Source organism: Habropoda laboriosa, unplaced genomic scaffold (genome assembly GCF_001263275.1).
Source record: "Habropoda laboriosa isolate 0110345459 unplaced genomic scaffold, ASM126327v1 scaffold47, whole genome shotgun sequence".
NCBI classification, from domain to species: domain Eukaryota; kingdom Metazoa; phylum Arthropoda; class Insecta; order Hymenoptera; family Apidae; genus Habropoda; species Habropoda laboriosa.
This window is the reverse complement of record NW_017100176.1, coordinates 106080-130734: the sequence shown is the minus strand read 5'-3', so window position 1 is coordinate 130734 and position 24655 is coordinate 106080. Positions and strand designations below refer to the sequence as shown.

The following is a 24655-nucleotide window of genomic DNA, read 5'->3' as shown; positions in this document are numbered from 1 at the left end:
CAAACGATATTTTAATGTCGTGGATTTTCCTACTCAATAATCATCGATCGATACACAGAGAGTGCCCCTATATAAGCTGTTATGTATACCTGGTGTGGTACATACGCGGTGCAAGTTACCGAAGGAATTAAACAACTTTGCCGGATGATTGATTGCTTTATGTTCGCCTGTGTTAAAACTTTCTCGCAGCCATTACGCCACCCACATAGCCGGCTGATCTTTATCTGTTTCGTGGTTCGTTTTATCCCCGACTCTTTCTCGACAGTGTTAATCAATTCTCCCGCCTAATTATCTATTTCGCAAGCGTTGTCGTCAATAACAGAACATTCATTTATAAACCAATAACTAACGCTGTCTTCATTTCAATGAACCTAACAAATTACAGTTTTAATTAATTCTCCATGTTCTCCATTACGCCTTGTTTTACGCTCCTTTGGTGAGTTGGATTTCTTTTCTTTTTTTTTTTCTTTCTTTCTCTCCCTCTTCCTCCCTCCTTTGCAGCAACACCTGTTTCACACACGCCAGGCCGTCGTTCCGCTTTATTACTTTATTCGTTATTTTATTCGCTGGTGTAATTGCTATGTCGCCGACGCATCGGGATCCCTCTTTCAATATACGCTTTTATTCTTCAATCCTTCGTATCACATCCTCGGGCTACAATTAAAACATCAGTTTCACCGATCAAATTGCTATACGCGTGTGCACGCGTTTCCACGAGTAATCCTTATCTCATTAAAACCCTCGACAGGTTAACTACATTGTAATAATCCGACGTTTTTTTCTTCTCCTTCGGTGTGTTTTTTTCTTGCTTTCTTCTTCTTCTCGTATGTTAAATCACCTCGGTAATTATAGTGTCAGCTTTCCCCAACTTTTTCTGCCACGGGAGTAACCGCGAATTTCACGCGTCAAGACGATGCGTTTCTTTCCCCTCCCGTCTCTTCTTCTTTCCTATTACGATTTTCCACTGTGTGCGTTCACATACAGTGTTGCACAAAACAGAGTCGAGCTTTACCACCAACTAAGACGTTATTTTGTGTGTTGAATTTGCTGAATTTTGCGGATTCTCGATACTACCGCTTGTACGTCCTTATTTGCTCTCCGATGGGATTACTCTACATACCGGGTGTCCGAATTTTTTCCGATCAAACTTTGCCACTGCTTTCTACGGGTGAAGGTAAGAGAAAAATGTTATATAAACATAGATCGTTCGAAGCTTTATTACAAAGTTATAACGAAAGTTCCTTTTCTATTTCGTATTATTGTTATAACTTTTTAATAAAGTTTCGAACGACCTATATTCATATAACATTTTCTTCTCTCTCATACCCATAGAACCCACTGGCAAAGTTTAATCGGAAATAATTGGAACACCCTGTATACACGAATATATTGCTCAGCTCTCAATGGAACGTTCTCTTCTCCTTCTCTGATTCAGAAGGTGCGTTTCTAATATCTTTCGCAATTCTGATCTGTTATTTTCTAAAATAATATTTTCTCATATATATAATTTGAAATCAATACAGTCCAGTACTTCTGCGTAGCGCTGTATACACGCGTAGGACGAGCGAGCAGAGGAAATGGTAGAGCACGAGCATCTAACCCAGGTGGCTCGCGATAATTGCTCATTGCACGCCACGCAGAAGTACTATTTCTTCTTCTTTCCTCATATCGATCACCATCTCTACCTCCTGTCTTCCTCGCAATTCTGTACACACATACGGGGAGTCGGTGGTATTTTTATGATCAGTTTCTCTTCTGTTCGAGTCTTAGCTTGACCTCGACCTTTTCATCTCGTGTAACCTGTGAAAGAGCTCGATTCGAATTCCTGATACCGCGAGACCGGATGTTCTCGTTTTAAGGAAGGAATTGCCTCCTTTCGGTTCGCTCGACAGAGTTCACGGCTTTGTTTTCAATCGAGAGCTATCTATGGTGTCCGGTCACGCAGCTACTCGGCCAGCGACGAAGAAAGAAGTGGCGCTATAGATGGTATGTGAGCTCGTGAAATCCTCTCTTTATCTGCTGTACTTATTTCCTTCGACTTGCAGAAACAGCGATACATATTTTGTCAAGTGTGAATATAGCGGATGATCGCATAATACGGTGTTTCATAGGAGTAATCGATACTGGGTGACAGTTTCAATTAAATTGGGTCAATATGTGGTACAGGTGTTTTAGAAACAGTAGATAGCTCTTTCAGTGGAGACGTTCTCTTCTCAAAACTGACTAGGAAAAAGAATCGAATAAGTCTAGAATAAGTCTACTACATTGTCCTAAATTCTCAAGCCATCGAGTTGAGCATTGCTTATGTCACTCTCTAAAAGATAACCAAGAACCACGTCAGACCTTGCAATTTTTTAAAGATGTTTGATTGTATCAGAACAGCATTTGATTTCAAGTTGTAACTAATCTCCAACAATTTTAATATTGATTTAAGGAATTTCATATTTCATTCTGTCAATGTAAATTCATAGGTAATGTAACGAATTGTGAACTTTTGGAGGAACAGTTTGCAGACTAACAAAGGTAGATGAAATCCGATCGTTGTAAAAATGCGAAGAATATCAGCGTAAAATCGAAGAAACCGTCGTGAACGTTAATCGTTCAGTATGGTACAGTGGCAATCGCGGACAACGGTATTCGTTTCAAGCTGAAATTACGGCCGATAATCGGTGAAGTGGTCTACAAAGTGCACTTCACAAATCCGCGAACCGAGTTAGCTTTCGAACAAATGGAATTATACATTGCCATGATAAGCTTTGTATGCAAACAGCATTATCGACGAATTATTGAGATTGCCGTCTCTTTGTGCCCGGAATTTAATCCGAGTTTCACTCTTGAAATGCACATCGTTACAATTACCGACCGAGATCAGAACATTCTCCCATAGTAGCGCTACAAATTAAAGAACTGTCCACCTCATTTTTTCTACTTTAAATTGAACTAGTAATTCGTTCTTCTTTTATCTCCATTTTCTTCTGCGTTTGACATTACAAATTGCCACGGATCAATATACGTGTACATAAAACTGGACAGGACTGATTCTACACGTAAAAATAAACAGAAAACAAAGAACAAAATTTTTCCATAGGAAGCTTAGTTTTCGAGAAAATTGCCTGAGAAAAGTTGGGAGATAGTCACGTGCGCGAGGCGACGCTCACTGCACCAAACTTTGAATTTAATTTTCACGAGAACTAAGCTCCTGATGAACAAATTTTATTCTTTATTTTCTGTTCAGTTTTACATGTAGAATCACCCTCTGTCTTTCTAATATTTATTCTTTCAACTAGAGCAACACGATCGAACTCGATAAAGTTTGTACAGGTACACAGTGATAAATACGAACTCAACCTATAGCAGGATATATCCTTGCGGAGGGCAAATGAATTAATTTTTGGCGCATCGATGGACCTTGTGTATTTCCAAGGGACCCTCCTTTCATCGCAACGCACTTCGCTTTCATACTTTTCAATCCTCTCCGTTCTCTTCGTGAGCTCTTTTCTTCTCTGCTCTTCGCTACACATATACAGAAGATTTCTCAAGGGAGCTCCTTGACTCCGGGATTGTTGACGCCTCTGAGTAGTTCACCGGTACACTCTACCAAGGGGTATCTCGCCCAAGTTGGCAGTCGTTCAAGCGCGTGAGCACAAGATCAGCCACCGAACCATTGCCCGTTTCCCCGAACAATGAATTTCGTACTTATAATTGGATGTGTCGCTGTTACGGGCACTGCTCTTAATGGTAAGTGCACGGGAAACGCGCGAGAAGAGTAACCTACTTTCCTCGGAAACAGAGGAAATTGTAGTCCAACTAAAGCGCAATAACTGTCATTGGGTACGTGCTGTTACTGCTTAATGCGTCGAACGCGTATTTCGCCAAACATCAGGCCGAACTACACCACCCTAGAACCTTGCTAAGGCCAATTGAAACTTACTTCTGATCGATACGCTTCCACACGAGAAATTGTCAATTTCTGAATATTTCAGTTACCTTACGTACGTTTCATGGAACTCAAATTTTACGTAATTTAAAGTATAGCTGTGCTTCAGCTGTGCTCTCTGCATTCCCTTGAATTTTTGAAGAAGGGAACTAAGAAGCTTTCGTGTTATCGTGTAGATACAAAGTAGAACGTAATCTAGGCGATCTATCATTGATACTCTCCCCTTATTTTCCCCTTGGAGTTTTTCAAAAATGAAATTAAGAAGCTCTCGTCTCACTGTGCAACCTTAAAGTAGAATATAATCCAGGTGATTTGTCGTTGATATTATCATAAATTATCACAGTATCCTTCGAACACCGGTGTCAAAATTAAACATGAATATTAATACCGGGCGCACAGGTCTTGTGCAATAAATTTTTCAGTCGCAACTGCCACCAGAGAGCAATTGTACTTTAATACGCGGTATTAGCTAGCTCTGTATACCAAAGGCAAAAACATCGGCGAAAATTCTGCATGCCGGAGTAAGCTGACAACTAACACGTCTATGTCTCTCTGTGCAGCGAAGTTTTCCTCTATCGAGCATTCGCTTCCTTTCCTGCGAAATTTCGCCGGAACCGTGAACGTCGCGTCCATCCCTGGTTCCAGCGATATAACGTGAATTTCCAAGCGTTCACGAGCTCCACACCGGAAGCGTCGTTGCGAGGGTCCCGCATAATTCGCCGGCGTCGTTCTTCCTGAATATGGCGTAATCGCGAAAAAGGGGCGGTAGAATGCAGCGTTGTTTTTCCAACGGGGGTGAAAATTTTCGCGGCCAGGTCAATTCGCAACGTTTTCCTACTAAAGTGTCTACCCTAGTGACTGACAAGCGTGGCAACTCTCCTTTACAAAAGCGCTACTTCAGTTCATTCATTCGTGTAGTGGGAGAGACTCGACGTTGCCTTCTTTTCAACACGCGAAAATTTCTTCTTCTTTTCTTTCACCTCCTTTTCATTCTATAACACGCTCGTTGCTCACCACTTTCACGCAGTCGTAACACGTAAGTACGTGCCGTGCCGTACCGGAGAAGATTTGGAAGTAAGAAAAAAAGAGAAAAAAGAAATCGTAATTTGTCCGCTCGAAAAACTCCCCGATTCGACTCTCGACATCGGACATCGCCGACCGGGGTAAATGCACCGGTAACGGGCTGTTGGATTTTCGAGCGCGATTAAACCTTCTCTTCTACGACCGTGTTCCCCCGGAAGTACACCGAATATCTAGAACTGGATAAGTAGAATTTTCGCGGCTCGGCGAATTTTCGTCTAAAACTCTTTTCCCGCTACAAGTTAATGGCTTTTTACTGCCCTCCTCTACCTAAGCTATATCTTCCCCGGAGAATTTCGGCTGGCAACGAACTTTCAACTTTTTATCTTGTCACGACGTGGCTGAGAACTGAATTCAACTTTTCTCTTCCTCAGCCTCTCTTCATCCCTCCCATCTCTCTCTCTTTCTTGGTATACACGCGTCGACGTTGATATACGGAGAGTAACGCTACCGCGTTTCTTTCTTCGCTGAATCCTAGCCTAAGTGTATACAGACGTTACGTGAATGCACGTAGCTTAAGAAAATACGTACGCGATTCAGTGCACTCGCACACACCAGGTAGGTTCACGGTAGGTGAATGCGCCTACCGCCGAAGCTTAACTCGGTCCGCCAGCAATCCTCTCATTAGAGAAGGGACCTCATTATACGGCTGCGCGCCGCGCGGGACCTTCCTACGATTATATTACATTATTGTAATTGATTGCAGCACATGTAACTGCGGCGTGATTCTTAAACAATAAACTCATTACCCGGTAACAAGGAACGCCGATACGGCGCGCCGCCAGTAATAACCTATCTCTCCTGTGGCTAGACCCTTCTAGCTAAGCCTTGTGCGGGCGCAACGATCCTCGAACTACCGATTCGCTTTTGATCGATCGCTCGACCGGTCTCGACGCTCGTAAACCGTGCTCAACAGTGGATAGGCTGCTCTCTTTCACTCGCTATCCTTTCTCTTTCTCTTGCTTTCTCTTTTTTTTTCCTACCTCTCTCTCTATTTCGTTCTCTCTTTCTGCAATGATACGCTCCTCTAGCTTTCGTCGCGGCTCAAACACTCGAGTACGAAGCCCACCGACACTCGGGAATTCATTCCGATCTTTACCATTTGCTCGTTACAAATCGCCGACGTTTTCGAGAGCGGAGAAAACCGTGTTGAATCTGCGCCTCTGCTAAATCCACGGTTCGTTGCATTATTTGTACAGTTTGAACATATTCCGGGTATACCGGAGGATCTTGTCGCGAGATAGAGCGATTAAAACGGACCATTTTCTCTGGTATTCTGCTGGTCGAATGAAGATGAATTAATGAGGTGAACGCAGCAGCTGGTACGGTTTTCTGTCGTAATTTGCATTCAAAAAGGTACACGATTCTGTTTAGAGGAAGACATTCTTTCGGTAACACTTGCCGCGTTCGTTACTGACGTAACTAATTCATGTAAGATTGTAGTGAAGTTCTGTATTGCGAGGCGTGTGTAGTGGAAGTTTCTATGGTGCGTTCATAACTTTGCCGAGGGAGCTTAAATTCTCGTAAATTAATCATTCTTTTTTGGTCTGTTGAAGTTTCAGCCTCCTTACGTATTTATCAGTGGCAATCGTGGCAAATTTTCATTGTATTGCAATTTTCAAAAATTCAAGCAATTATAACATTCAGTTCATCGTTCAATTCGATCATTTTTTATCCTCTATTTTCTCTCGTTGAAGTTTTTCTTTTGCGTGACATTATGTTATGAATTAGTGTGTATGTTTAACACTTTTTGTCTGTTTTTTTTTTGACGTTTTTGGCAATTTTAGAAGATCCATCGTCCACGTTTTGAACCGATAATTATCATTTATCTACTCATATTCCGAACGTGAATATTCGGAACATCCCGAAGTGATTATTACCGATTTTGATGAAACTTTGGTATGTAGTAGTTCTCAAAAAAATATTCCACACGTACTTTTTTATATCGGCAATCGTCCACGATCAAGGGATGAAAATCGCCATCAAAGTTGTGGATAGTAAACATTGGTCTTTATCTCAAAAGTGATTAGAGACAGAGGAATAGTGTAAATTGACGAATTATGTATTCTTCAGCAACAAATTTAAAAAATACAAAAATAAATAATTTTTACCAAATTTAATGCTTATTATTCTCATCTTCGAGGGTGATTTTCACCCTTTCAATGTAAGCAGACGATTGTCGATAAAGGAGATACATGTCAAATATATTTTTGAGCACTATCGTGTACCAAAGTTTCATATTTCACCAGTTTTCAACCAATAAGGTTCCTATTTATCGAACAATTAATTAAATCTACCCCTATACTATCATTCTACATTTCATTCTCTTCGAGTAATATTCTTGATCGCGATATTCCAAAATAGCTATTGCAAAATCCATCCTAATGGATGTACATAATCGTGGATGAAATCTTTCGAAAAGGGAATATATTCGATCGTGTCCAATTGGACGAGAGGCACACAGACAAGGCGTCCATATATCCCGTAATGTCGCGAAACTCTTTCAATTTTGTACGGATGAAATTACAGTGGTGGCCGGGATTTCGCTCGGCCAGCAAAATGTAGCGCATCCAGATAGGTCCGTGCTTGAAAATCGAGGCAATCATGCGGGAGAAACCGGAACGCGATGCCAGTCAGAACCGCGGCCGTCTAATCAGCCGATTGCACCGAGGAAATACCGTTCCCATGGAATGTTAATGCGATCTACACCAACGATCCTTAGAAACCGCGGGTTCCGCTCGCATCTGAAGCTGTGCAAAGCGCCAAGACGACCCACTTCAGCCTCGCACGCACGTATCGTTGCGCAATAACGCCATTCTGGTGGCTTCCCTCGATTATCCACAAGCACACCGACTATGTAGCCAGCCCAGGGACAAGGCCCTTTCTCCCTTGTCCAAAGGGTCTTTCCAGTTTTAATGGAGATGTTCGCTTCCTCCTCATTATCTCTTCCGCGTTTCAACGTTAGAAGCGTGATACCAAACCGAGCCCTCGTCTTTCTCCAGATGCTTACCCGCTGATTTCCTTCACGGAGACACACCGTACGACTCGCATAAGAAATTTACTCATTGCTATTACCGAGGCCGCACTTACCTAAGAATAGCTTTCCAACTGTTCCTTTCGGTATTCGTGTCCAGTGAAATGTTTAAGGCTTGACCTTTCAATGAAACAGAATCGAATCAACCTGATGGTAATCTGATGTAGATGATAGGTTCGGAACCGTCAATTTTCGAATTGATGCTGGCTCTTAGGTCGTAAAAAATAAGGCTGGCGAATTATTTTCCAAGCGCCTTGCACGAACACCTACACACCTAAGATACCCATGTGAGCTAGGCACGACAGAAGAGGACAAGGTTGACCTTACTGTCTGTCGAACAATGAGACAATTTTTATCGGCAAATTCTTAACGTCCTGCACAGTAAGAATTTGTGAAACATCGTGTACAGACTACTGAGAAACTTGTTTACACTATTTTCGCAGAGTGCTAAATTTATACATTGAGTTTTTGTATTTTGTTGGATAGTATAAGTGAAAATCATACATCCTTGATAACCAGTGTATGTGACTTAATACAACTTCGTACAGTCTACTGTGTATACAAAGTGGGGATTCATTCAAACGTACTACAAAAAATAGCGACCACAGCGATGCAAAGATAAATATTGACAAAAGCAGTGAACACTTCGAAAACCTTCTGTTGCGAAGAAATGTTTATTTAACAACCTTTAACGACAGCTTGCTGAAATTGCCTCAACGAAAAATATTAAAAAATATTTGCCTCACAGCATGTCCTCTCTCCACATCATACAAGCTTTGCATACAAACTTCTTTCACATCATGACAAATAACGGAAACTTTTGAGGTAGACAAAGTTATTGCCCCCGTATAGTAAGAATTCGGCAGGCTTCACGTCGGTCCAAGTCCAAATTCGAATCATCAACAGTACTTAGACACTGTGGACGCGAAACGATGGCTTCAGGTCACCCGCTTTGACGTTTCAAAGTGAAAATCAAAAAGTGTCGATTGTTCTCTACGACTAAGAAAAAAACAGCAGATATTTCGATAGGACAGCCAGGATAATAGAGACAGGCCCTCTAGGAGCCACGTACACCTCTTCAATTTGTAAGTTGATTCGTTCTTGCCGAGATCAAATCCTTGCTCCCCTTTCCAAGGTTTCCCGGACACGAATGCATAGCTATGCCACTTTTAATACGGTTCCGCCTGGGCAAGGACCTCTCGACCCTGCCTCAGGTCGAAGCGCGGAGCTTGAGGGTCGTCGCGAGCGACCAGCTGGCAGAGACCTTTCGCTTAGGTGCTTTCAAGGTGTGCACGTGCACGCTCGCCGTGCGCTCACAAATGCGAAGCTTGACGCGTCGGCGTGATATCGCATAAACGCGCCTTCCTACCGCTGCTTTCTATCGAAATCGGAAGAAGAGCCCCCAGCTCTCCCTTCTCTTCTCTCTGCACTCCTGCCTTCCGCATACTTCCCAGACGCCGATATTTCACGCGACTCTAATGGATTTAAATTCCTCGAGACCGATGTCCACCTAGCACCTCGTAATTACCTGGCTAAAGTAAAGCTTTAACTGCTGCTGCACTGTTCAACCGTATCACTCGGCTCTGGCGATACGTTTAGAGGTCTGCTGTCGCGCCTCGTTTACGGATAACGCGTTCCTGCCCGTCATAATTATGACGCGTTTATTTATCAATTAACCTATATAGGCGGTGTGTCTGCCGCTACCCAGGAATTTATATCGGTTCGTTATCAACGTTATGACGCGGGGATATCTTTGCGCCTCGGGGATTTATCACAACGTTCGTGAATCCTGATGAATCCTGCAGCATGTTTCAGTGTTGCGTTGAACATTGTATTCGATGTTTGTAATTTCGTTAGAAAGGTTCGTTTGTTTTGCAGCCGCTTAATCCTTTCGCTGCGAAGAGCGTATATACAGGGTGGGCCAAGTAAAATAGGACATCTAATTATGTTCTTTAAACAGCTATGGTGGTACGAGATGAAGGAAATGGCAGAAAATGAAAGAAAGTATTATTATGCAAGTTTAAATACGCATAAATACCTACTGCAATATTTGGTAGAGGAAAATTGTTGACATTGAAAAGAAGAAACGGAAAAAAGTGTCATTTATGAACAGATTTTTCTGTTATCTTATTTAAAAATTTTCTCGTACCACAATAGCTGGAGAAGATAATTAGGTGGCCTGTTTTATCTAGCCCACACTGTATACACGCCCATCTAAAATACGCAATTTATTAATTTATTTGTGCACCCTTCTTTTCGCTCGTTAAATTTGGTAAAAATTGTATTAATTTATGCACAATAGAATTAGAAGCTGTTAGAAGAATGTTTCATAGACACACTCAGTAAGTAATAATTATTGCAAAAGTATAATAAATAAAGTTGATAAATTTATTAACGAAATTTTCATGGTTCTTCGTAGAAACTAATATTACCTAATTTTTTCCCTGAAAAATTTCTTCAATTTATGACATTTACGAAACATTCTTCGTCAAAATTATGTCACATGATAAAATTTTTAAGATACCAATACCAAGTACTTCCAAGGTATATTTAAAAAATATTCGAAGTAAAAATTCTCCGTTTTCAACTGCATCGCCAGTAACACCTTTACGTTTCAACTGATCCATACTTAAAAGGTTCTCGGTACCTTGTCCACGTAACCTGAAATATTTACATCTGAGAAAAATGAACGACGCGACAAAGGGAATCGAAGATGGGATCGTTTTACGTCAAAGAAAATTCGTGCGCTTGCGCACGGCAAAAAAAATTGCAGTTAGTCAAGTGGACAGATGGTGTGTAATTGAAACTACTGGAATATTCTCTTTGTCTCATCTTTCCGCTCTCCTTCCGCTGTTATTTTACCGGCGACAAAATTTCTACCCAACCTTTCGATTCAGAACCGTTTAGGTCCACGTGCTTTGCAAATATTTGGATAAAACAAACAACCAAGTCCCTTTGTGCCGACACTGTACGAATATCAACGCGGATAAATGAATTATGGTCGTATAAAGTGTACAACTATAGAGTACAGAATGCAAGCTGAATAACTAAAAAAAAACACGCGAGATACCTCCTTTGTAGCCGCTAGGAAAAAGTGATGTGCAATATTTTTTTGGAAAAACTGTGCCTTTAACTAAAAAAGGGAAAAAAAGTACATCGAATGTATACGTAGCTAGATTGAAAAATGTCGAAGAGCTACAAAAGTGGATTTCCTTCGGCAGAAATATCTCGCGTTTACAGAAATTTGAAAGAATGTAATTACTTCGTGTACGACGATAACGATACCCAGAAAAAATAAGAGGCTCATCTACGAAATGATGAATTTGAATTTGAAGGGATGCCTTGTTACCCTAAATTGAACCGAAACTTTGTAGCCAGCCATAACGGAGATACTTTAATATGCGTTACAGTAATCTGGTTACAGTGTGTTCAGCGATATTAGCAATAAAATCACTGAGATTGTAGGACGGTGTATATGCGTGACTGGTTCTAGACGAGCGCTTAGTATGATCGGTGTACGCTTGTCCGCTTAGATGAATGCGGAAGAAAAATCGGTTTGAACGGCGGTAATGAGGTTCGTCGTAAATTAGAACGAATGTCCGCGAAGAGCTTGGTATTTCAGCATTTTTTCACAATTGTCGCATCGTCCGTTGGTGTATGTGTATATAGTTGCCGCTGCGGTAGCCGTTGTACGATATCGTGCTGATTTTTCCTCCCCTTCCTTTTCTCTCCCTCTCTCTAAAGTAAGGAAAGTTCAGTGACGCGAGTATAATTAGTCTCGCCGCGATCAAAGCGTTCCAGCGATGCCTTCGAGCGGACGCAAAGTGACAGCGATGATGAAAAACATTGCGTTGCTGGTTAGATCCTGCAGCGTTGGAGAACACGCGAGAAAAATATTTAAATAGAATCGACTGCTGCAGCGTTGTGAATCGAGCGCGCGAAAAATCGGGGGTGAAAAATCTTAAATAGCCGTTCAGTGAAATGACAAACATACGAGGAATTCGGCTCGGGTTAGAGCTATTTCTCTGCAACTTTTCCAGACGGATAGGCTCGCCGTTCCCTTCGGTGTTCCAACTCGCATGAAACGTCGAGGAACGGCCGCCGCCGCTTCATGACCAAGAAACACTCGAGAGTCTGTAGGAGCGTGATGTAACGTCCTCCCTCGATCGAGGAATCCAATAACTGGAAAACGCACCGGAGCGTGTAGAAGAGGTGCCTTCGATTCTTGAAAATCTACTCGTGAGAGACGAGAGAGAGGAAGAGGAGCCATAGCGTGTGTATATGTATGTGTGAGTGTGTCTATTTGTGTGTGTGCGTCGATTCGCGACGAATCTCAGGACGAGTGCGTCCGCCTTTTCTTCCGGCGGATATCGTGGCCGCGACGAAGGGGAAAAAGAACCAGGTCGCCGGAAAACGACCGTCCGCTGAATAGGATTCGCGATGCAGCAAACGAAAAATAGCCACGTTCATACTCACCGGCACAGGAAGTCCCTTTCCCCTAAACAGAGCTCCAAGCAGTGCTGACGCGAGGAGGCATTCATAGTTCTGCGTGTGTGGCTCTGAAGACGATGTCCCTGGACCCTGTCGATGCACCAAGCACGTTCGCATGGTTTCACAGCCAGGCAACTCTTCTGGGCGTAGATCGTGAATACTGGAAACTGGGATTGTGAAAGAGCACCTGGAACAAACAGATATTCGTTTAGGCCCCTAATGCGAAACTCTCGTTTGCGCGTATACAGGGTGGACCGGTAAGAAGTACCAACTTGAATATCTCCCTGGATTCGTGAAAGTGAGAAGAAGAATTTTTTCGAGAAAAATTTCTCGGTATGAAGGGAGCTATTGTTTTATAGATAGAAACCCATAACACAAGCTCAGTCGAGGTCACGGGGTCACTAGAAAAAGGTCATCCTTTTTTATCCAACGACGTGTCATAGTTTTTTGTTTATTTATTAGTAGCAGACTCTATGATAAACAAAGGTCTATAATAGAACGGTATTAAAAGAGCAATTTTAAGTTGGTAATTATGTAAGTTTATGTCATCAATCTTCTACGATCTTGACTGATGTGTTACAGGTTTTTATGTTCATTTTAAAGGGTGTTTAGCAAATAAATAAGAAAATATGATCCAGAAAAAAATCGTTATGACCATACAATGGTCCCTTTGATAGTAAACAACTTTCTTTGGAAACATTTCTTTTTCACTTTCGTGATTATTGAGATGTTAAAGATGGTAATTCTTATTGGTCCACCCTGTATACTAGGAGCATTGTTATTCGTACTATGCTACTCTTCTAAAAGCTACAACCCACCAGTGGTATTCACTTTACTCGAGATACGGAGTATTATCATTTAAAATCAGTTATCTATAAGTAAACAAATAGGAAGATAAAAAAAGTGAAGAATTTATGAGAAATATAAATTTGTGTGGATAACTTTTATTCTTTTTAGACAACACAAGTGTTTTAATATTTATAAACAGAAATTTATTGCAGTTTAGTCACTTCTTTGTTTATTATTTCATTTAAAGACAGTCTCGACGTTCCACCACTACATGCTCAACGTTCTCTCGTTTTTCCATCTTATTTATTTTACGAATTCACAACGTCAACAATTACTGGACAATTTGAAACCATCAGTCTCGAAGTATTTACCCCCTATTCCATACACAAAATATCGTAATAATCGGTTCAATTTTAACGTTCCAAACGTTACCAGACATTTGCAAATGATTCAGCGACATCAACCTGTACGATTGATTTTCTCCGAGGGGTTGGAAATTGCACGAAGCGGTGCTCAAGCCACTGACGTTCTAATTCAACTTTCCAGTTTCAAATTGACGCTGATCAATGCCTGTTATTCTGTCGACGAACCAAAGTATCTTGAACGCGGCAGCTCGTTATTCTTTCCCTGTCGATCCACCGGCTCGAGAGAGCAGGGGGCCGCGTTAAGTGGCGGAATAATTTCTCCGCCTTGATGTCGCTGTCGCGTCATTCCCTTTTACGAAATCATAATTAATCTCGCTGGGGGGCGATAGAAACGGGGGAGAAGAGAGAGAAGAAGGGCGAGGAAGGTGGGAGAAAAGAAGGGGTGGTTTTGAAACGTGATTCGTTGAAAAGTTTACCGCGCGCGCGACACGAGGGGGACAACTAACGAGGTAACAGTTTCACCAAAACACTGGAGCATCGATCTTCCAGAAGGTGCTAAAGATATTCAATTATCTGGCTGTAGATGGCTCCCCGGACTAATGACTGTAGCTAATTTTAATGACCGGTGAGAGACCGCAACGGTAACCGCAACATAAATGAACGTTCCTTCGTTCTGTGGCTTCGACACGATGTCGGATCATTCGTGGAACGTTGGATAGCAGGAAGATCTCTACTCGTTACTAGCTGAGTAGTAAGCGCATTACTGTAATCAGTGGCTACTTCCGGGGGCCTATGCAGAAGACAACTACCATTTACTCGTTATAATGCTACCGCATTACCAGATAATAGAACATCCTAGGATCGTGTAAACACTTTTCAGGTATGAATAGAATTTCATCGGAAGACTGACTTGCTTTCTTTGCCACGTACATATGCCTTGGCGAAATGTATCGGGTATCTTTATTATTACGACTTGCTGCGAAAACTATTTCTCGTCGAATCTTTCCATTGTTCGTCGTCCTTTGTCGGCTGCCTTCAAAGGAATTTTAAAACAATTGACAAGGTTTATCGTGGGATATGAAATAACCGGGGGATTCATAGTCCACGTTTTCTCTTTCTTCCTGAAAGTCGCAGGCTGTTAGCTTGTCTTTAATTTTGCTGTGGATATTTTCAAAGTTAGATCATTTTCTTTGGAATTTGCCGAAAAAGAGTGAACTGAATTTCACATTTGAATAGTTTGATTTTCTCTTAATATAAAAATATATTAAGAGGTGCCTAATACTTTTGGCCAAGTCTGTATATTTTCTTCAGTATTTCTTACTATTTGTTTCAATTCTTCAACCATTCCCAAGCATGAAATTTTTACATCGTATCTAATTTTCGTCTTCGAATAACATTCAAGTAGAAAATATGGAACCTTCATTCTCGCGGTTCCGACGATCGAGAAAATTACGGCAAAAATGTCCAGACCCCCGAAAAAAGTGGGATCGTTTTAGAGGAAAAAAGAGCACGGTCTTCTCAATTATTCGCGTTATCGCGATTTCCCCTGCACCGCCTCTGATTCGTAACCGCTGGCTCAGGTTAATTAAAAATTGACAAAACTGTGTTTCTTTAATTGGCACGAGCTCTATATTTATCGGTGATCGAAACGAGTAGAGTTAACGTGGATACAGGAGTTGACAATTAATCAGCAGCCGAATCGATCCTGTAATTTCACGTTGAATAATCTTTTTAGCTGAACTGCGGAAAGAAGCGTCACACGTAGACCGTGATATTGACCGTTGTTATCGTTCCGTATTTTTCACCGTTCGTTTAACTAGCCCCCTTCCGCGTCGCTCGTTTCGCTATGAAAAATATCCTTCTCGTATCTACTACACCGCAAACTACTGCTGGAATACCTGGACGCCCAAATGCGTGATAAATACCGCTCGTTAAACGTACCGAGGAAGACTAATTTTTCAAGAGGAATTCGACTCTATCGCGAAACAGTTGATGTTTACGATTAATTATCAAGTAGTTTATTCGGTAGAAATTGAATATTCCGCTATTTTCGCTCGTTTTTCGAAATAAGAGGGAAATAGCGATTATAACCATCGATACTGAATGTATTTCTAGTGACTCTGTTTGGCGACATTTTTACTTTCAAAAATTACAGCGGAAAGGGGAAAGTTGGATTTACATCCTCTAAAAAAATTCGAATTTTTCAATTAATAAGTGTCTATGAAAAACATTCTTAAAGTTTGCCTATTTTTAGACGCCTCAGGGGGGTCTACCCCATTAAGTCTGGCCTAATATCGTCCATACTACTGTTACAACTACTGCAGCAACGTTTTTAATTAATAATTTCATAAAACGAGGATGAAAATTTGTCGGGACATTTTGTAAAAGTAATTGGTTCTAACTTTAATTAATTTGTGTTTCGTTTGAGAACCCCAGTAGCACGATTCACACGGATACGAAATGTTTCAGTCAATTTTACAATGGCTAAGCTCGCTAACGTTTCACGAGAAACAATAGAACATCGGGACAAATCATTTTTATTAAGGAAATTTGAATAATTTCCTCGTTTTCGAACGTTACACCGAATATTCGCAGCTTCAACTATCCACGATATCTCGAATTCAACGCGTCGACAGTGTTTACGAAAAATCGTACAACCGAGAAATCCTACACTGTCCACCGATGGAGGAATATGAATTGCTCACCGGGTGTATAAAACGAAGTAAAACAGTAAACGTGTCGAACCGAAACTGTCAATTCCTGAGAGCACGACATTCTGGCTCGGGTCCAGAATTCCCCTTACTTTCTGCTTCCGTTTCTTCAGCTATGGATGCAGATCTCCCGAGCAAGATTGCGTGTAGTCATAAATCTTTTAATTTCTGCTGGAAAACGTAGGACGGTAGGGGATTAACGTGCTTGCTTTGAAAGCTACCGTCTCTCTATCTCTCTCTCTCTCTCTGCAGAACCAGACGTTTCCACTTTCCAAGAAGCAGCAGCAGTAGCAGCATCGTATCGAGTTCATTTCTATCAGCAGGTTATTCGTCCCGTCGTCTTATCGTCAGACCTCTCTTCTCCTGCAAAAATCTTCCGCCTCGGAAGGACGTGCCTCTGTACTTAAGAGAACGAAATAGCTTTATATCGCCATAAATCTGGCAAGATTTATCGACCAAAGCACCGTTCCACCGACATGCTACATCATTTCATACTAAAACACAGGATTCCCCGTGAGCCCGCGCGACTCGAGGAAGTACAGAAAGGGAACTTCCACGTGTAGGTTGTCCCGACGACGGGGGAAATGTGGAACGGCCTGGGCGCATCTGCAACGTCGGTATTATGGAACGGCGATCGCACAAAATGATGCAAGTAAACCGCCTGTGTACCACCGTACCGTGGAACAGTTCGATTTCTGATATACGAGGCACATTTAGATACGATTCAGCCTCAAGTGGCATCCGCAACGTAGCAACGCTAGCCTGTGTGTCCCACCCTACCTTCCCTTCGTCGCGGTGAACTTGATGTATAATCTCGGTTTTCTTTATCTCTCCATATATACCCCTTTTCTCTCGCTTTTTCTCTCCTTCCTGTATATACTCTTATTTCTCTCTGTCCTCCACCTCCTTCTCATCCTCCCTCTTCTCGCTACTCTCTGACTTCCTTTCCCTGAACAAAGGCAATGAAATTCCTTTACTACGTAGACTTTCCGCGCTTCTTCTCCTGCTGCACATTCCGATACAGGGTGGTCCGTTAAACATTCGACTTTAAGAGGGTATTCTGGTTTTCGGGGTGAAAAAATAGATACTTTTTTTTGGTATTTTTTGCACTCTTTGTAGAGGCTGGAGAATGTTTGGCAAATGATTGTTCGAAATTTGAGAAATTGTAAGAGCTGTGAGAGTGAATTCTTTAATCGCGGTTTTTTCGAAACCAAGTTTTTCAAGTCTCTCCCGAGGTTTCCCCGGAAACTAGCGAACCGATTGCTTTCTCCTTTGTACTGCATACTCAGAACATCTATTGCTATCGTTCTAGCCAAAATCAGATCGATATTTTCATGACACCTAAAGCTTATGAAAATTGCGGGAAAAAACGTATTCTTGACTTTAAGACATTGCTATTCGTAGAAAAATTTCTTAAATTTATGATCGTGGTTAGAGTGATAGCGACACTCTTAGGAATTGGAAAAATGTTTGGTTCAATTTTTTCTGACCAATAGTAAAGCCGCCAGACTTGAGACAAGTCGGCAAGAGAACAACAGCAATGTTCGCGTATAATTCTGAATGTTGCGAACATCTCAAGTCTTCGTTATTGATTTTACGCAGCCCAAAGACGAATAAAGGCGTATACAAAGCAGCAATCTTGTAACTTTTCTTGTCGCTTAAAAAAGAAATCACGATATTAACTGAAAAATTCGCCGTCTAAGCTTGAATACATAAAAAGAAAAAACGTTCAACGAGTGTTGCATGATTGAAAGTATGATTTTTGTCATAATCCAAGATATTTAGAAAGGTTGAAAACGTTCCTTTTTTTTAGCCATACGTGATTATTGTATAAACCATTTAATCATTTAATCATTATTGGCCAAGCTGATGCACAGTTTAATGATTGCTTGTTACACAGTTACACCTTTTTCCTTGCGGGCCTTCTGTAAATTGAACAGCAAGATTATGCCATTGAACGAATCAATGGCAAGATTATGCCATTCTTTACGCTTCCTGCACCCGGTGATTATTTTCCGTAGAAGTTTCAAGTCTTTAAAGACGGTTAACAACAGCAATTTTAGCACCACGGGCAATTATTAAATCGTGCTATTAAATTAGTAATATTATCGTATTAGCTTTTGAGTTTGTTGGGCCTTGAATCATCTGAAATTATAGACCATCGAGCTGGTCAAAGGAAACAACTATAATTATGGGTGTTTAACGTTTAAGGAATAAGGTACAATACATTATACGCTTATCATGCCTACTAGCATGTCTTTAAATATTACGTGCTATGTGCATAATATATCATACAGAACATATATTCTCCCCTGCATATATCGTTGTGTGTGTGTGTGTGTATAAGAACACTCCTATGAATTCTTTGGACAGGAAATCAATCTATACGCAGTCACGCAATCATCGTATTGGAACACGCAAATACTCGACGAACATTCTTCTTCCTATTAGGTTGGTGCAAATGAAATGTTTTTTCGAACAACAGCTACAATATGTTGAATTTTTATACTACAATACATGAATTTACTGTAGCATAGGTGTATCGAATAGTAAAAAAAATTCATGATACAATTGCTTAATCGGGATATTCGCGTAATTTTCTTTAGATAAATTTAAGCTTGTAAAAACTGCGGTGGAAACTGGTGGAAATGCAAATTCAGCATTTGAAAGAAGTTAAATTTTGAGAGAGTTTAAAATTCAGGATTGGCGACTTTTTATTGGAAAATAAGCCAAAAGGAAGGCCCCAGATAGGGCAGTCTATGTTGATATTTTAAGTTTTAAAAATGGTTGAAAACAACCATGAAGACACTGCAAAAACAGCGTTCAAAGAATTTTTTCAGTCAAAGACTAATGATTTTTATAAATTTGGAAAGATGAAACTGGTTAAGTTAAGTTAATGTATTTGAAGTTTCACTTAAAAAGTCGACATTTCATATGCATCAGCCTGATATTGTTTTAATTTTAACTAAATTGCCAGATATTCTTCCATGGTTTTTCTCTGCATGGTGTAAAATATATAGTACGCGATACTTTAATCTTAAAATTCGGAAAATTGAGCCGATTACGTGACAAGATTGACGATGATTTTATGCAGAATCGAAATATATCGTGAGAATGATACTTTCAGCGTACTAAAGTCCAAAGAATTCAAATCTTATTTAATTTCACTAGCTAAAGCACTTCTACGAAAAATCCTACCTAATTCTGCGCTAATGCCGTTCCTATACCTGAACAATATAATTTCTCACTTTTAATATTAACTCACAGTTTTACGTTACAAGAATTCGCATCAGTCTCTACTCTACAGCGAATAACATTTTACAATATAACATGCCGCAAATATTTTTGCAGTAAAAAGATATTTTACTTCAGCAGCAGTTGCCGTTAAAATGAATTTTCATTCGCCGTTTCCTTCCTATAATTCCAACATTTTTCTTTTTTTTCCAAGCGGTAACCTTTGTCGGACCACCCTGTATAGAAATCGTATTGCGTATTTATACGTTCGTTTCCCAGCGCATAATTGTTGGGGGTCATTACGCGGGCTTAACGTGCCGTGCAAAGTCACAGTTTTTCAAGTAGCCACCAACCGGACGTTGCGTAATTGTGCTCGCTTTCGCGAGTGCTTTCAGCCTCTGTTGGAACGAAGAAGCGACAAATAAGTTAACTGAACGCGTGACAAAACAGTCGGCCTTGCAATCGAAATAACCGTTTTTTCTTTTCTCTCATAACGACATTGAAGATGAAAGTTATGCCTTTTGGTGCGTTTATTTCTAGTTTCTTGCAATACTTTGCTAGTTAGGCGGCACCCTGATACCTTTTTCAGGTTCGTTTTCAATTGTATTTCTTTTCTCTTCCTTCCCTGAGGCGTCTAAAATAGGTGAAGTTTGGGATTTTTTTTATTGGTAAGTATTAAACGAAAAGTTTCAATTTTTTCAGAGGATATAAATGTAGCATTCTGCTTTCTTCTTCAATTTTTTAAAGCTAAAAATGTCACAAAATAGAGGAATTATTGAGAAATTCCTTGAGCTAGAACATCGATTCCTGGCCGCCATTGCTGACAAGGATTGGAACGTCTGAAATGAAAAATTCTTTTTGATTCATAAATGCGAATGTATTATCTGCAATGCAGCTTACGATCTTCTCGATATCTCAATTATTTAATTTTTTAGAAACGTTTAAAGTTAATTTTTTTGGTGAGGAAGTGTCTTTCCTCTTCAAACTGCCACCATTTCTATAATAACTAGAATTTTTGAAAAATCTTAAGCTACATCGTAGATAATACCTTCTTATTTGCAAAACAAAAAGAAATTTTTATTTCAGACGTTCCAACACTTACCAGCGATGACGACCACCAACTCATGTTTCAGTACAAGAGGTTGTTCCTAAATTAGCTAATACCTCCTCCATTTTGTAACATTTCTACATTCCAAAAATTCCAGAAAAAAGACCAAAGTCACATTTACATCCTCCGAAAAATTTGAAACTTTTCATCCACTACTTACCTATAAAAAAAATTCCCAAACTTTAACTATTTCTACACGCCTCAGGGTGGTGTGCACCCCCTTCGGTTTTGTTCGATTCGCGTCGATTAGTTTCGTTCCGACTCTCCCCACCGTGTGGTATCCTTCAGTTCAGTGAAATTCAGCCCGGCGTCCGCTAGCAATTAAACTTTTAACCAGCAGAATGTAATCGATTTTTTTGTTCGTTTCGACGGCGGTTCCCCCCTCGTTATCGGTCATGCTCTGTTTACGGATATTCGAACATGATATTATATACGCTCGGTTCAAACTTAACTATAGAACTAATATCGCGACGAAGGGGAGGAAGTTTAGCATGTATACGATGGCTGAATAAGAAAAGTCTCCTCGTTGAATCGGCGCCAACATTTTCAATCGCCCTTTGCACTCGACAGAGAGGCTCTCTTTTTCTCCGCCTTCTTGTCTGCTCGGCAGACAGTGATGCAATTCGAGAAATTGAATGCATTCGTAGTTCTAACATCCCTCAACTGTCGAGCTTGTCCTCGTCACGGCCACTTTTCTTCTCTCCCTTTTCCTTTCGCCCTTCCTTTTTTTTTTTTCCACCGTGTGACACGGTCAGGGCGCGTCCACAGCCACGTGTCCTCTTCGGAATTTTTATTTCAGAAAATATCGCAACACCCGACCTTTCTGCCACATTGCATATTCCCCTGAATTATTTCGCAACGTTCGCCTGAGCTTTTTCCGAGATACGTATTTCGAGAAAAATTGCCTCAGTTGAATTCTCTCGTCTTTGGTTGTTACCATTTTTAACCCCTTTCGCTACGGGGGGTTTTAAAGCGTAACGTGAATGACTCGCGGTAAATTTGTTATTTTGGCCGTATCGTTTTAAAATTCGTTTCGTTAAATTAAGGTGGAAATGCGTAAAGGATAAAATAAGTATGAAGTTGAGGTGAAAGTGAATTTTCGCGAATTTTCAAAACGCGTATAGGCGCCAATGGTAACGAAAGGGTTAGATATGAAGTATACTTGAAGAATAATTATTTGCTTCAATTAATATTTAAGCAAATAATTGTGAGGACACTTACAAATAATTTTGGAAGTATTGGTGAGTATTAAAAAATGGATCGTTTGTTGTGAAAATACACAAATGGTTCTTGAAGGCTACTAACAAGCATGAAAAATTGATTTATGGATAAGATTTCTTGAAAGTAATGTGTGCTTTTAAATGAATGAAATAATTTATATTTTGGTTAAATAAACATTGTTTAAAATTGCAATATTTGTAGATCTTGAATACATTTGGGTCGGTACAGGAAATATTTGAATATCTAATAAGGTAGGGGATGAGATTTTAAATACGTTAAGCTGCTTAAAAATACAGTCCTTCTACACAGCATTAGGAAATCGTTAATATTTCACGGTTTTTGATACAATATTAAAGCAGAGGAAAGCTACCTGTTTAATCTACATTTGTTTCTTGAATATTATGAGAATATTTAACAGGCCACGTGAATGTTATTATTAAATTGATAACTGCAAATATAATAAAACTTTCAATACCGAAAAGTTTAAAAATAGCTGTTGTAATTAAAGTTTTTCTTAAATAATTAAAAGTGTCATTAATTCGGTCGGACTTATTTTTTCTATGCACAAATATGTGCAGATCCTTTCGTATTAGGGCACATACAGAGCAAACCTAAGCAATCGTTACAAAATCATTAAGTTTCTATAAAAAATTACTTAGTCTAAAATCTCGTAGTGCAAATACATATATTTTTACTGTTACATTACATTCATTTTATGAAATAAAATGTAATTCTTCATGTAGAAACATAAAGGGTGTCGCAGTAATTCTGAACTTCAGCCTATTCTTGAACCTCAAGCAAAATATTTACAGCCCCTCTATAATTCCACAATTCTCCCAATTGTCTCTCCCGAGATCTCGCCAAACGCCTTTGAAACGAATCCAAATATATCTCAAAGCAATTAACCAAAGGCATCAGTGTCTCTCATTAAATCTATCTAAACACGACGATTCATCTTCACCGGTGCATTCACACACACAAAGAATAGAATATTCTAAACACGCGTCTCCTAGTACCAGCGATTCCTCGTCAAATGAGATAAACATCCTTTCAGGCAACATCTAGCCACGATAATCGTAACAAAGTTAGCGCAACGTAAAGCTGTCAGAAGCAACGAGGACACGATAATGCACGCCCCTGGCGTCCATCTTGCTACGACACGAAAATATGCATTTCGGTGGCGTGTAATTGTCGTAAATACGTAACCGCGATGCGAGCGAAAGTCGGCAGGTTAGAGAGAGAGAGAGAGAGAGAGTCTGGACGAGCTGGCTCGTCACTTTTTCAAGCCGCGTAATGTCGTCAGAACAGGTACGTTCCACGGACGCAGCGTGTATCTCTGATGGTATGTTTCTAATTTGCGTGCATGCACCGTGCACCCCATCAGCCGCAGCAAGAATTTAATACACGAAACCACGCCTAGAGCCGGGTCTAGAGGGAGTAACCTATGCAAACTGTGGTGCCGTTCAAGCACGACACCGGCTAGCTGAGTCACGAGCACGCGACCAGATCTGCACGACTGAACAGAGTAGTGGTCCAATAATGTAATTACTTTCGATGCTCCTCCGGAAACTGTTCGCACTTCGTGCACGCACGCCTTGTCAACTGAATATGCTCGTAAACTTATAAACCTCTGATTTTACATTCCAGTGGGACTTTTTGCTATTCGGAGGAGAGGATCAGGCTTCTTGATCGTTTAGAGTGTCTGATGTTGTGTGAGGTGGTGGAGTCACTTTAGTGACCTGCAGATTTCGGAAGAATTTTAGGGTGGGTGATGTTGAGGAATGTAAGGGTGACTCTCATTTTGGAAATTTTTATTTTAAGGATATGCAGAGTAATCGTGAATATTCTTATCTCTTCAAATTGTCATTCGGAGTTATTTAAAATTGCAAATTTTTAATTTTCCATACTTTCTAATATGAAAAATATCATTTCTTAGAGCGAATTTTGTAATTTTAGAAATCTTAATGCTAGTGAAATCAAAAGTTATCATAAATATTCTCATCTCTCTGAATTGTCATTTCAAGTTATTTAAAGTTGCAATGAATATTTCCCAATAATGAAAAATATCGTTTCTTTACGATACGATAAATTTTATTTTCTATTTAATCACGAGGAGATTAATAGTGTCACGCCTCGTCTTTTTTTACGTTCAGAAAGATCAAGTGCTGTTGTTGAGCACTTTAACACGCTTTACCGAGCACAATTGGCTACCTTTGTAACCATGAGATGAGATAAATAGTCGAGTGGTCAGGTATGACGATGCCAATGACTACTGGTTATATCTTCACGACCGACAGTAACCTCTGAACCTCAAGTGACTGTGCATCTTCGGTATTGAACGATTCAGAAGCTTTCAGGGATTTCCTCTGTGGACAGTGAATAAGCAACTCTTCTAGAAATGTCACATACAGCCTCCAGCTGACAAATGAACCGCATAATTGATAAACCTTTATTTGTTCAACGGTGCAGGAACAAGGAAATATTGTTTACACAGTGGAACATCTAATTTGTTCAAAGACACACGTGTATCACAAATTTAAAGAGATTATATAGTTAAAAACATTTATTATGTATAGAACTTTCTGATATGTTTTATCAAAATTCCCTTTTATTTATTGTAGATTTTCTAGAGCTTTCAGATTATAAATGTACTATTTATAATAATTGAATTTCAATAAATAAATT

General features: G+C 40.2%; 2 protein-coding genes across 2 annotated transcripts in view; one reads left to right on the top strand and one right to left on the bottom strand.

Moving 5' to 3' along the window:
- LOC108578785 overlaps positions 1-24655 on the bottom strand; it is a 112213-nt gene that overhangs the window by 60515 nt on the left and 27043 nt on the right. The window contains exon 2 of the mRNA XM_017942180.1: positions 12528-12729. Within this exon, the coding sequence (XP_017797669.1) occupies positions 12528-12729 (202 nt within the window). The remainder of the gene's footprint in view (positions 1-12527; positions 12730-24655) is intronic.
- The window catches only part of LOC108578786 (autophagy-related protein 16-1-like), a 433092-nt gene that overhangs the window by 397395 nt on the left and 11042 nt on the right, over positions 1-24655 (top strand). The gene's annotated exons all lie outside the window — the stretch shown is intronic.